This window comes from Gopherus flavomarginatus, chromosome 8 (genome assembly GCF_025201925.1).
Source record: "Gopherus flavomarginatus isolate rGopFla2 chromosome 8, rGopFla2.mat.asm, whole genome shotgun sequence".
In the NCBI taxonomy this organism is placed as follows: Eukaryota; Metazoa; Chordata; order Testudines; family Testudinidae; genus Gopherus; species Gopherus flavomarginatus.
Window position 1 is genome coordinate 91,472,636 of NC_066624.1, and position 14,475 is coordinate 91,487,110.

Here is a 14,475-nt window from a genome sequence, read left to right on the forward strand (position 1 = left end):
GGCTCCCCTCCCCCTGTCACGATGCTGTCCGCCCACGTAACCTACTGTCCTTGAGGCTCGCGCACAGCTAGAAGCTTCTAGACCTGGCCAGCAGCCCAAGCCAGGCCTTGTGTTGAAAGCGGTTGCCAGGGTAGCAGCCCCGCCACGACACCCTCCCACTCCGTTCCCCCACCCTATTGGGAGGCAGCCAGGGCCAGTGGCAGCCAATGGGAAGTGAGCGGCGCATCCCGTGAGCTTGGTGTGCGGAGGGAGAGACGAGCCGCGGGGAGCCGGCGGGCTACACTCCCGCGCCACAGCCCGTCGGGAGGGAGGCCGGGCGAGGAGCGGAGTCGCAGCCATGTTCGGGGCTGGGGGGCTGAGGGAGCTCTTCGAAGAAGACCCCTTCTTCCGGTGAGTGGTCGGCGGGGCGAGGCACCTGGCGGGGGCAGCTCCCAGCCCGCGCGGCGCTCGGGGAGCTGGACTGTCCGGCGGGAAGGGACTGGCTGCTCCACCCGCCCGAGGCTGGGGGGCTGCACCGGCCGGCCTGATGCGTGTCTGCCTCATCCTCGCACCCACAGCGGCTTGGAGCCGGCTCCTCCGGTCCGTCCCGTCGGTCTCCTTCCCCGGGGTGTGTGTGGGAGCCAAGCGCTGGCGGCGGCCCAGCCGTGTTTGCGCTTCAGCCCTTGCCGGGCAGGTGGGTACGGTGGCTGAGTGTGATGCGCGCTGAGGAGACATGAAGGGGGGGGTCCGAATTAGAACCGGGATCTTCGACCCCCTGAAGTACTAACCAGAGAAACAGTTGAAAGCAGAAGATGGTGAAGGCACATGGCTGTGAGCGTCCTGCTTTGGGGAGGAAACTTAACAGAGCCACTTAGGGAAGACTTTGGGTCAGGGACTTAGGCTGCAGCTCTGTCCACAGCTCCTCCATTGCTAGCAGTGGGGCAGTGGGCTGGCATTTTTATCGTTGTGTTCTTGAGATCTGCCGGTGGCGGATGGTCAGGCCAGTACATGCAAAGCATATGAAGCACTGGAGTTCATAGTTGTATAACTGTCCTCCAGATCAAAGTGTGGCATCTTTCTGTCTGTGTTTAATGCCTTTAGCTGTGTGTGTGTGTTAGATTTCTTGGTTTACAATATGTTCCAGCAAACACTGAGTTAATACATCTCTTAATCTCAAGGAAATGACAAGTAAAGAAAGCGTGAATTGATTTCCAGAACCATCATACTGGTGCTCTTCTTCTCATCTCCCTGCTTCTCCCACTTTCCCCACTCGAGGCTACCCTAGGAAGAAGTCATTGTTGTGTGATGGGTATTATCACATCCTAGTTGGTGAAATGTCATATCAGAGGTAAATGCCTGTCGTCATACTCTCACGCTATTGCACAAATCGTTTGTATATTGCAGTCCTATTGGCTAAAATGCCAATATCTTATATTTAAAAAAAGATTTAATCCATATTTTTATGATTTCTTAACTGCAGAAAATGCAGGTTGCCTGATGCTTCAGTTGATCCAGTGGGACTGTAAAGATGATAGACTACAAAAAGTGATTTATGATTATATAACTTCAATATTATGCAGAGCCCTTATAGACTATGCGGAGCACAGGTATTATGAAAAATCTACTAGGTTTTTTTCTTACGTACTCTATCTAAAGAAACTTTTAAATTAAGGATCACAGTCTGAGAAGATAAGAATGAGCATACGGGGTCAGACCAGTGATCCATCTAGCCTAGTATCCTGTCTTCTGACAGTGGCTGCTGATGCCAGATGCTTCAGAGGGAGTGAACAGAACTGGGCAGTTTTATCGAGTGAGCCCTCCCCAGTTCTAGCAGTCAGAGGTTAGGGACACTGAAAGCATTGGGTTCTATCCCTGATCATCTTAGCAAATACCTATTGATGGGTGTATCCTCCATGAACTTAGCTGATTCTTTTTTGAACCCATTTGTACTTTTAGCCTCCACAGCATCCTCTGGTAATGAGTTCCACAAGTTGACTGTGTATAGAAGTTGTTCCTTTTGTTTGTTTTAAACCTGCTCCCTATTAATTTCATTGGGTGACCCTTGGTTTGTGTATTATGTGGAGGGATAAATAACACTTCCTTATTCACTTTCTCCGCGCCATTCATTATTTTATAGACCTCTATCATAGCTGCCTTTAGTTGTCTCTTTTCCAAGCTGAATAGTCCCAGTCTTTTTAGTTTCTTCCAAAGGGGAACTGTTTCATACCTCTAATCATTTTTGTTGCCCTTCTCTGTATTTTTTCGAGTTGTAATATATCTTTTTTGAAGTGGGGTGACCCAGAACTGCACACAGTATTTGAGGTGTGGGCATACCATGCATTTTATATAGTGGCATTATGATATTTTCTGTCTTACTCCCTTTCCTAATGAATTTTGGATGCTTCTGCACATTGAGCAGAGGTTTTCAGAGAGCGATCCACAATGACTCTTAAGTTTTGTCTGTGTAATTGGGAGTATGTCTTCCAAGGTGCATTACTTTGCATTTATCAAGACTGAATTTCATCTGCCTTTTTCTTGCCCAGTCAGCAAGTTTTGTGAGATCTCTTTGTAACTCTTCACAGTCTGCTTTGGATTCAGCCAGAGCACGCACAAACAAACAAAACTTTTTTGAAGTATAAGATATGCCAGAACAATCCAGATCACATCACTCTATGTAATTTCTCTCATTCCCTTCTTCCCCCACTCCTTTTATGACTCTAATCTAGATTATAAACTCTAACTCTATAAAATAATTACAATGTCTTCTTAAAAGTAGCAGAGAGTCCTGTGGCACCTTATAGACTAACAGACGTATTGGAGCATGAGCCCACGAAAGCTCATGCTCCAATACGTCTGTTAGTCTATAAGGTACCACAGGACTCTTTGCTACTTTTAAAGATCCAGACTAACACGGCTACCCCTCTGATACTTAATGTCTTCTTACACATCTAAAGCACACATCCATCAGTGGTGCTGTAGAATATCTGATAGAAGAATTTGGCCCTACATCATCACTAATTAGGAACGGATTATTCATTATTGCATTTATTGACATGTGTAAGGATTAAATTATCAATAAATATCTTAAATAAAGCAGGTCTATTATTTTTGTCTGAAACTGACCTTGAGAAAAGGTTGATCTTGATCTATTTCTCAGTTTGTTGGGATTTTTTTTTTTCAAGAGTTCTTCAATGTCCATGTTCCATTTGATATTTCTGAGATAAAAATTTCTGGGTTTTTTGCTCCAAACAAATTTTTATTTTAAAATTTAAACTGATTATAGTAAAATAAAAAGGATCAAAAATCAAAACATTTTGAAAATGTTAAAATACTTCAATTGTCCTGACTAAATTATTTATTTAAATCCCCCCCTTCCCCTCCAGGTTGTCGGTTCACAAATATTTTGAAGATTGACTTTTTATCTGGGTTGAGGGCAGGAAATTTTTTCAAAATCTCTAAAAATGTCCCAGGTTGGGACTACCATTTTCCACCCAGCTGTAATAATGTCTTTATAACATGATTCCATACTGGGGGTTGCTGAGTGGGAGAAAAGAAAATACATGAACTTTATGAATCAGAATAACTACTAGCCTCTATATACAGCCCAGCAGCTCCTCCTTAAAAAGTCCTCCCATACAGAAAAAGCCAAACATTGCTGCTACCTTTGAAGCTTCCATTCGCAAGTTCATGCTGCCCCAGTACTTGTCAAGATTACTTCTTGCCCTGAAATATTTTTTTGTTCTAGTTACACACAACACTACAGGCTATATTTTGAATGTCCATCATATCAGCTATGTCAGTTCTCTGCTTCAGTACTTCCCTACTACATGGAAGTACCTTTACTTCAAAAGTAAGCAGCCAAGGCAGGAACCTTTAACATCTATGGACTTCCCCATCATTAGGGCCCTACTAAATTTATGGTCCATTTTGGTCAATTTCACGGTCATAGGATTTTGTAAATCCTAAATTTCATGGTTTCCGATATTTAAATCTGAACTTTCACTGTGTTGTAATCGTGGGAGTCCCAACCCAAAAGAAAGTCATGCATGGTGGGGTCACAAGGCTATTTTGGGGAGGGGGAATGTCACGATATTGTCATCTTTTCTTCTGCACTGCTGTTGGCTGCGGCACTGCCTTCACTGTCTGGCCACCTAGCTCTGAAGGCAGCAGCGCAGAGGTAAGGGTGACATGGTATGCTATTGTCACCCTTCTGCGTTGCTGCTGGCAGCGGTGCAGAAGTAAGGTTAATAATACTACACTATGCCATCCTCACTTCTGTGCTGCTGCTGTTGGTGGCTCTGGCTTCAGAGCTGGGCTCCCAGCCAGCATCTACTCTCGGCCACCCAGCTCTGAAGGAAACGCCACCACCAGCAGCAGTGCACAAATATGAGTAGCAATATAATACAACAGCCATATTTCACAGGGGAGATCAGCTTTCATGGTCTGACGTGTTTTTTATGGCCGTGAATTCAGTAGGGTCTTAGCCATTATGCTAGAAAGGGAGTTTATTTTAGACATTTGGCAAGCCATGCTCCTGCTAAAAAATGAAGATGCCTATACGAATTGGAAGTTATACTACAGTTTGAATATGTAAGTATACTATAACCGAAAAGCCACTGCTGCTCACATATCTCCTATATAAAACAGGAGTTGGTTGGCTGAAGGGCTGACATACAAGGTGGAAACTAGTCAAAACAAGCATTATTTATAAGAAAGTAATATCTCTAACCTCAGATAACACAGTTTAGCATTCTATTTGTTTCTCCTGAGCTGCGAGACAGGGTTGCACAATTTTGACATGAGGAGATAGCCAGTGTTACCTTTGGCAAATGTATCTGCAGCAGGAGTTCAGAGAAACTACAGTGGATTAGAGCAAAGAAGAAACTGAGCAACATAAGAACACCCGTACCGGGGCAGACCAAAGGTCCATCTAGCCCAGTTTCTGTCTACCGACAGTGGCCAATGCCAGGTGCCCCAGCGGGGGTGAACCTAACAGGCAGTGATCAAGTGATCTCTCTCCTGCCATCCATCTCCATCCTCTGACAAACAGAGGCTTGGGACACCATTCCTTACCCATCCTGGCTAATAGCCATTTATGGACTTAACAACCATTAATTTATCCAGTTCTCTTTTAAAACGCTGTTATAGTCCTAGCCTTCACAACCTCCTCAGGTAAGGAGTTCCACAAGTTGACTGTGCGCTGCGTGAAGAAGAACTTCCTTTTATTTATTTTAAACCTGCTGCCTATTAATTTCATTTGATGACCCCTAGTTCTTGTATTATGGAAATAAGTAAATAACTTTTCCTTATCCACTTTCTCCACATCACTCATGATTTTATAGACCTCTATCATATCCCCCCTTAGTCTCCTCTTTTCCAAGCTGAAGAGTCCTAGCCTCTTTAATCTTCCCTCATATGGAACCCTCTCTAAACCCCTAATCATTTTAGTTGCCCTTAGTTTAGTTACCCCAATCATTTTAGTTGTCCTTTTCTGAACCTTTTCTAGTGCTAGTCTAGCAACCACCATCCATTCTTCCAAAACAGACAAGAAGCTATAACCAGTGGAGCTATTTCTTTCCGTACGTATCACTGTGAAATTGCCTCACGGGTGATCTGTGCAAGATGAGTTGACATAAGTGCTAACAGTACCTTGAGGGAAGTGTGTATTGCACAGAAGAGGTTGTTAGGGGAAGGACTGTTCAAGGATTAACATGGTTTACAACAATTCTGACTGAGTACAGAGTTCATTAGACAAAACTGGCTGTGGGTAAAACCAAAACAAACATTAAACTCTGTACTGCACTAATAAATGCTGTTCAACATATTAATAAATGATCTGAAAAAGGGATGAACAGTGAGATGGAAAAGTTACAAGCCATACTAGATTACTTAAGTTAGTTAATTCTGAAGTAGACCAGGAAGAACTATATAGGGATCTCACAAAACTAGGTGACTGGGCAAAAAATGGCAGACGAAATTCAATCTTAATAAATGCAAAGTAACGCACAGTGGAAAATATAATCCCAACAATACAGACAAAATAATGGGATTTAAATTAGCTATTACCACACAAGATGGATCTTGGAGTCATTTTGGATAGTTCTCTGAGAACATCTGCTCACAGTACAGCAGCAGTGTTTTTAAAAACATACAAAAAAAAAAGCTAACAGTTAGCAACCATTAGGAAAAGACTAGATAATAAGACACAAAATATCATAATGCCACTATATAAATCTACAGTTTGCCACGCCTTGAATACTATGTGCAGTTTTGGTCACTCCATCTGAAAAAAATAAACATAGAATTGGGAAAAGTACAGGGAAGGGCAACAAAAATGATTATGGGTATGGAACAGCTTCCATATGAAGAGAGATTAAAAAGACTGGGACTGGTTCATCTCTTTTTTAAGATGAAAAGTGGAGTATGCTAACATAGAATACGCTACTGTAAAATCATGAGTGGTGTGGAGAAAGTGAATAAAAATGTTATTTACTCTTTCACATAACACATGAAACAGGGGTCACACAATGAAATTAATAGGCCGCAGGCTTAAAACAAACATAAGGAAGTTGTTCACACAATGCACAGTCAGCCTTTGAAACTCAATGCCCCGGGGATATTGTGAAGGCCAAAAGAATAGCTGGTTTCAAAAAAGAATTAGATGAGTCATTGATGGACCTGTCCTCCATGAACTTTTACCCAGGATGGTCAAGGATGCAACCCAGTGCTCTGGGTGTCCTAAATTGTGTCTGTTAGAATCTGGGACTGGATGACAGAAGATGGATCACTTATAAATTGTCCTGTTCTGTTCACTCTCTCTGAAGTATTTGTCATTGTCCACTGACAGGATACTGGGCTAGATGAACCATTGATCTAGCCCACTATGGCCATTCTTATGTTGCATGTGCACACCTGAGAGCATGCTCTGGGCCTTATCTCAAGAAGAATATTACTTGTAGAGTTAACTTTCTGTAGTCCTCAGGCTAGCCTACATTTATACTTGACTGGTACCATTGACCTCTAGAAACTCATACAATATTGTGGCAACTAGATGTGCAAGATTTTACAGGAACTGCAAAATTTCCCTTAACAAGGATTCCCACATGAAAGACACAATTGTTGGTAATTGTCCCATTTAGAAACACTTTTCATTTATATATGAAAGGAAAGATGAAAAATGTAAAGTCTAGTTCATTGTAGGTCACATGTTTAAAGGATAGTGGAAACACCACCATACTTTCAACTGTCATAATTCCTCCTTTTTTTCTGGCTCCAGTGCTGCTCTAGCAGATGGGGGATTGTTTGCAAGGGGAAAAAAAATGTGTGTATGTGTGTGTAAGTAAGAGCGCATGTGAGAGTGAGAGATTGACTGCTGGAACAGTTCTTGCAGAGCTGCTTTACATACAGCTACGGGGTCAGCTTACTTCTTCAGCCAATGACTAGATTAACTGCCAAATTAGTGTAATAAAGGCTTCCACTGCCTCACAAGGAGAGAATTTTGACTGATGAACTGGAAATAGTGTCTGGGTTAAGAGTAATATTATAAATGTCTCCGTCTCTAGACAGCTGTCCCTGGGAAGCACTAGTTGATCTTGGCCAAAATGCTTCCAGGACCTAGATGAATTTCCTTCTGAATAGCTCAGGTCAGTGCAGAAGTTAGATCTCTTCTGTTGTTTTTAACTTGCCAATGTGTTATATCACTCCAGATGTTATCTTCAGTGTGACTTTCTGCTGCTTCTGACTTCATTCCAAATCAGAACTAATATAATTTCATTTTAAAATAGTGAATTAATTAAATTGTTTAATTCCAAACAACAAGGAGTCCTTGTGGCACCTTAGAGACTAACAAATTTATTTGGGCATAAGCTTTCGTGGGTTCTAGGTCTTCGGCATTTTGGGGGTGGAGGAGTGTCCACTCCGGGTCTTCGGCAGCGGCGGGGGGGGGGTCCTTCAGTGCCACGGAAGACCTGGAGCAGACTCCCTGTTGCCGAAGTCCCTGCCGCCGCTGGGTATTTGAACTGGTTCCTGCAGTTCATAAGCCAGCTCTGAACATGGCTACCACTCTGAAACTTAATTCCAAATGTGATCTTCCAGGGTAGATTTTATTTAAATCAAATTGATTTAAATCACTAGTCAGGAAGACTTAATTTAATCATGGATTTCTACATAAAAGTGCATTCTTCACAACTCAGATGTAGGTTTCATTTTTAGAAGAATTTGCCTGTGACATCTCTGTTGTGTGGACTGTCCTGCTCTTAATGACTGAACCATGTTGATGAAGTGTGGGTTTTCAATCATACAGAAAGGAGAGTTGCATAAACACACCAGGCAATTTTTTCATCAATTACCTCTTTTTGTACTCTGCTGATTCTTATTACAAACTTATCTGTGGTTGTTTCTGGATGATGGAGATTTTTCTTTTTCCTTTTTGCTACAGATGATATACTGTGGCTATGTGACATATACATGATGCAACTGAAACACTATGGCAGATATCTCTAAAACTGTAGGAAATAATGGTGATCTTGAAGGTGGATAGTCTTCAGAATCCTGTATGTTGAGGATGGATTCTCCTAAACAAAATAAATCAGTGCAGTTATTTAATTACCGTACTGCTCATTTAGTATTATTCATTGCATTCACTAACACTCAATACTACTTTAAAGGTGAAATTGTAAAAGGAAGATCTGCCTATTTCAGCTATTTATTTTTTTATCACAATTGCATCTAAAATGATAGTACCATAATGTAACAACTATATTTTTTTGCTCAAACATGAGAATTCAAGAATATTCCAGAAGGAAGACGGGCAGTCCTTAAGAAAGAAGTATGAAAGAAAAAAGTTTCCCAACCTGAAGATCCTGCATGTTCAGACATGTTCCTTTCATATTATTCAACGCAGCTTTCTCCTGGGAAGGATCACTTCTCATGATGATGTTTCATTTGGACAACCAGGCCTTGCATTTCTTTGTTGCACTGTTTGCATTTTGCACGCATGCCTGTCTTACCCACAGGTAGAGGAACTGCGTTAAAATATTTCCAAACTGGGTCTCTTTTACAGCCTGCTGCCATTATAGGTTTTCCCTTCTAGTGAGAGAATGGTATGGTAGATCTCAAATCAGTGAAGGCTACGCTCAGAAAGACCTCAAGACTTCTGGAATATGCTACTCCAACAGTTTCACTTTTGTTTCTACTGCCTGTCCCTCCCTTCTCACATTTATCTCCAGACTTCTTCTCCTTGTCCAGATCTATTCTGCCCCCAACAATCTTCTATTCACTGAACTTTTTGAAATTTTGCACTTTTAGAGAGAAGTAAGGGATCGATTGACTCTGTGTACACACATTTGCAGAGGGACAATAGGGTTGAGGTCTGTTATTTCTCACCACTATATATTATTTATTTTAAAACATTTTTGCTGTTAACAAGCATGTTATCTCTGGAGACACAAATCCACAGTTTGATAACTGCAAAACTAAGCATCTCTGATGGTATCTTCTAGACTGAACACTGAGTCCCATTGGGTAGATAGAAAGATTAACCTAAATAATCTATACAGAAGCCCCTGGAACCCCATAAAATTGGTTCCCTAATCCATAAACTATTGGAGCACATTTACAAAGCTGTTCTTAAACATTACATGAATGTTATCTCATACTATAGAATTAGAATTTATAATCCCTGTTCCATAATGAGATCTCTTTGAGCTATAATGTATCGTAATTAAAACTATCTTTACATAGGTTTTTTCCTGAAAAAGCATTTTATCAAAGAAATCTGATTTTTTTATTTAAAAAAAATTAATTTTTATCCACCCTGTGATCCTCTAAAGTAATAAAAATATGGTTATTCAGTTGAACACACATCTTAGAATAAAATGTATGATTAAAATAAAGAGTAGCAATAATATTTTTACCATTTTCTGAGGACATTGTTATTTTCAACTGGGAACGAAGAGCACTTTTTTAGGAACTTCAGACTTTGTCCTGCAAATGCTTACACTTGCAGGTAATGTATCTCAGTGGAGTTACTCACAAGAGTAGAGTTACTTGCATAAATGTTTGCAGTATCTGTCTTTTTTCATTTTTAAAATGATTTATATTTTGTCTTGCCATAGTGATTATGAATTATGCCTGATTGATAGTTTTAAAAGACTGGATCCTCTTCTGTCCACCGAGCATACATAATTCGGGTAGTAACAAAGGCTATCTTTCCTACCAGCTACAGCAGCTCCTGAGTTGGAGGACCTGCCTGTACAAGTGAGACAATAATTCACTCCTCAGACCCTCCAAATCCTTAACTTTTCTGGTGCAGCTGTCACAACAGTTTTGTGATATGAACATTTGTTTGAGATGAACTGAGACCAGTACAAAATCACTTCACGTAAACCCCTTCACCATCAGATTGAAGAAACTTTTGATTACTATTGACCTGGATGGAGTATGAACTGTGCCTCGGATGAGAGAGGTTCTATATCCCATTACTAATCCTCTCAAAGTCTTAATTTGACTTTTACTGGAAATTTATCTACCAATTAGATCATAATGCAATATAATTACTGCATAATAGTGGAACAACAGATTTGCTTTGCTCTCAGAGTTGCCATTGCTTCCATTATAAATGTACTTATAGTGGCTTATAACATTTTTTTAACATGTGAAGAACAGAAGCTTGGTGTGCAAGATCCTTATCTAGTAGTGGAGCTTTAAAAAGGAAAAAAAATTCTTGAGAAAGTCAGTTTTGTAGCATAGGGGTACAAAACATGCAGGAACTCGTTCGTCAACTTTCCTCGCCATTACATCTTCCTCTTTCTCGCCCCGAAACCCGCAAACTCAAACTTGAGCAACAGATGAGTTATAAATATTTTTAAAAGAATTAGCATCTTCTCTCTCCATGATGGGTTGTTAAACTTAAATGGGCTTCTCCATCTCTTACTGTCTGATAATGCCTGACCAGACTGTACCACTGCAAATATTGTACGTCCTGCTAGGACCAACAATTGGGTGGAGTCAAATTTAAAAAACAAAACCAAACCCAAAGCTACACCTCTATCCCGATATAACACAACCCGATACAACACAAATTTGGATATAACGCAGTAAAGCCGCGCGGGGGGTGGGGGAGGTGCGTCCTTCAGCAGATCAAAGCAAGTTCAATATAATGTGGTTTCACCTAAAACGCGGTAAGATTTTTTTGGCTCCCAAGGACAGCGTTATATCGGGTGGAAGTGTAGCATGAACAAGATTGGCTAACTCCTTATCCCTGTAATTATGATTTGAGTTGTGGTCTTCAGAGATGTAACAGTAGTCAACTGAACATGTCGTGTCCCCCAAAACACAGAGTTATTAGCTTTCCATTCTTAAAACGACAATACCCACCTGTTGAAGTAAAATAACAGATTGACAGAGCCAGAAGAATACCTAGAAGTCACCTACTCCAGGACAGGCCCAACAAAGAAAGTAACAGAACTCCACTAGCTGTCACCTTCAGCCCCCAACTAAAACCTCTCCAGCACATCATCAAAGATCTACAACCTATCCTGAAAGATGATCCCTCACTCTCACAGATCTTGGGAGAAAGATCAGTCCTCGCTTACAGACAGCCCCCCCAACCTGAAGCAAATACAAGCAACCACACAACAAAGACACTAACCTAGGAATCTATCCTTGCAACAAAGCCTGTTGCCAACTCTGTCCACATATCTATTCAAGTGATACCATCATAGTACCTAATCACATCAGCCACGCCATCGGGCTCGTTCACCTGCACATCTACCAACGTGATCTATGCCATCGTGCCAGCAATCCCTCTCTGCCATGTACATTGGCCAAACCAGAGAGTCTCTACGCAAAAGAATAAATGGACGTAAATCTGACATCAGGAATCATAACATTCAAAAACCAGTAGGAGAACACTTCAACCTCTCTGGTCATTCAGTAGTAGACATAAAGGTGGCAGTTTTGCAGCAGAAAAGCTTCAAAAACAGACTCCAGTGAGAAATTGCTGAACTAGAATTAATTTGCAAACTAGATACCATTAACCTGGGCTTGAATAGAAACTGGGAGTGGACGGGTCATTACACAAATTGAATCTATTTCACCATGTTAAGTATCCTCACACCTTGTCAACTGTCTGGAATGGGCCATCTTGATTATCACTACAAAAGTTTTTTTGTTTTTTTTCCCTCTTGCTGATAATAGCTCATCTTAATTAATTAGCCTCTAGAGTTGGTATGGCAACTTCCATCTTTTCATGTTCTCTGTATGTATATATATCTTCTTACTATATGTTCCATTCTGTGCATCTGATGAAGTGGGATGTAGCCACGAAAGCTTGTGCTCAAATAAATGTGTTTAGTCTCTAAGGTGCCACAAGTACTTCTGTTCTTTTTGTGGATATAGACTAATATGGCTGCTACTCTGAAACCTGTCTTGTTGGTTATTGGCAAACCTGGAAATTTTTGTATACTCTATACTTAGGATTGCACCAGCAGCTCCCCTTTAGCCACATCACAAAACAAGATCCTGTACATAAGTTACTGGACTGGGAGTTGGGAGATCTGTTTTATTTGTGGGTCTTCCACTGACTCATTGTGTGGCCTTTGACAAAACACTTAATCTCTTTGTGTCTGCTTCCTGGACAATACCTATGCCCATGTTTTACAATCTCACTTTTGTAAAGCATTTTGAGATCCTTAGATGAAAAGTGCTTTAAATGCTATGTATGAAATATTTCAGATTCTTAGAATGCATTAGTCTTGCAGAAATATTGGAGAAATGTTAAGAATAAAACATCATGGCCAAAAAGTAAGACCTCAAATTTTTTCACGTTTCTTTGACTTGCTTCATTTATAAGTATAGAGGTAATACCTTTACCAGTTGCCAAATAGTAGTAGTTTTGTTTTTTTAAAAACAAGCCTTTTGTTGTACCACATTTAATTACTGCATTTTTCATGAGATGTTTTCTCCTGAAAGTTATATCCCCACGGGATGAAATGTAATGCAACTTGCTAGACAAACTGTACTTGGAAAACTACTATAAGTTCTGTATGTTCTTGGGCATGGCACACTGAGCATATTTCATTTGGTGCTTAATAGGGAATGAGACCTGTCCTTTGTGTGGGAAGGAGAAGATAACTTAACACACAGAAAAAACTATTTAAGAAATGGTATATGCATTTTGTATTTTGAAATCTAAACGTATTTAAAGTCTGTGGAGTAGGAGGAGGCTTTATGGAAGTGTATGTATGCAATTATAAATTGTGGTGACACTCCTATGCTTTATGGTTTTGAGAACAGTGGTTGTACAGCTGAAAACTTGCTTGTGCTTGTATTTCTCACACTGTGAGTAAGACATTTATCCTGTGAATAACTGCCAAGACTCTTTGATGCCTTATAGTTGCTTATCATGTTTGGACTGAAGCTAAAACTAGGGTGGGTTAGGGACTGCTCTTAATAAAAAAATCTACTTCTAGACATGGAATTGTTTGTCTGCACTGACATGGATGTAAAGTACATGCATAGCTTAAAGAGACACTGGTTAAAAATCATGCTTTTTAATAAACCTCTTCACCCAATATTACAAATATAACTCTAGATTTTTTAAGACAAGTCTTATGTAACCAGTTTTAAAAACAAACTTGCGTACACCATGGGGCCTAGTGAGAGATACAGATATGGAGGAAGGAGAAAAGTCAAGGGTGGCAACATAGCTATAAGCCTGGGATGTAGTATTTAATGGAGAGTGGTAAGGAAAGAAATTAACCTTTAGTGAGTATGAGGAGATGATTGGATGTTGGAGACAACATGCCTGTGAGACTAGGAGGGTGATTTGGGACTCATTCACATAGAGGCGGTTAGCACCATGGGAGGTATTAAGGTTTTCTAGAGCCAAGAAGAGGGACTGTGGGCAGAAGCCTGATGGACACACATGAAAAGGATGAGGGGAAAGAGGACAAGAAGCTATTGAAGAGGGGAAGGATTAAGAATTATCCCTTGAATTAAGCTAAAAGGAGAGATGCAGCTACCTTATTCAGGTTGGCTTCAGTGTAGCAGAGAAGGTAGTAAATGGGGTGGACTGGATCTGGAGGAGAATAAAAGAAAGAGTTCACTGTTCTTCAGAAATGTGGAGACACAGATTGAGAGTTTATGGGAAAAAACAAGATCAGATTTAGAGGGATAAGTGGGGGTAGGAGAAGAAGAGAAAATGCTTTCCAAGATGGAAAGCGGGATAAAAGGTCATATTGGGAGGGAAAGAGAGACGAGTAGAGGTGGGCAGAGAGCTTAAAATAAGGGAGAATGAGCCAGGAATGGATTTAGTGAATGATATGGGCCTCGAAGGTGAGGAAAAAAACAAACGTAGGAGGGATGGAAACAACCAAATGGAGAGACGAAGAACTAAGCCTAATATGAAGATAGGAGTATTCAAGTTTTAGAGATCTGGCGTTTAGTTAGTGTATGGACCAACTGGAAGACAAAAGTGGAGCAGGGTGATGCTCT

The 14,475-nt window shown here is 40.7% G+C and overlaps 1 protein-coding gene across 9 annotated transcripts in view; it reads left to right on the forward strand.

Moving 5' to 3' along the window:
• The first annotated feature begins 266 nt into the window (after positions 1-266).
• Positions 267-14,475, forward strand: part of MLF1 (myeloid leukemia factor 1) — a 34,985-nt gene continuing 20,776 nt past the window's right edge. Inside the window, exons 1-3 of one of the 9 annotated variants that reach the window (XM_050966116.1) lie at positions 292-390; positions 1,158-1,327; positions 1,460-1,586. In XM_050966116.1, the coding sequence (XP_050822073.1) occupies positions 1,477-1,586 (110 nt within the window). In that variant the 5' untranslated portion in view covers positions 292-390; positions 1,158-1,327; positions 1,460-1,476. Of the gene's footprint in view, positions 391-1,097; positions 1,328-1,459; positions 1,587-7,541; positions 7,623-14,475 lie in introns of those variants that run through there. The other 8 variants (XM_050966114.1, XM_050966118.1, XM_050966117.1 and 5 more) reach the window with 8 other exon arrangements.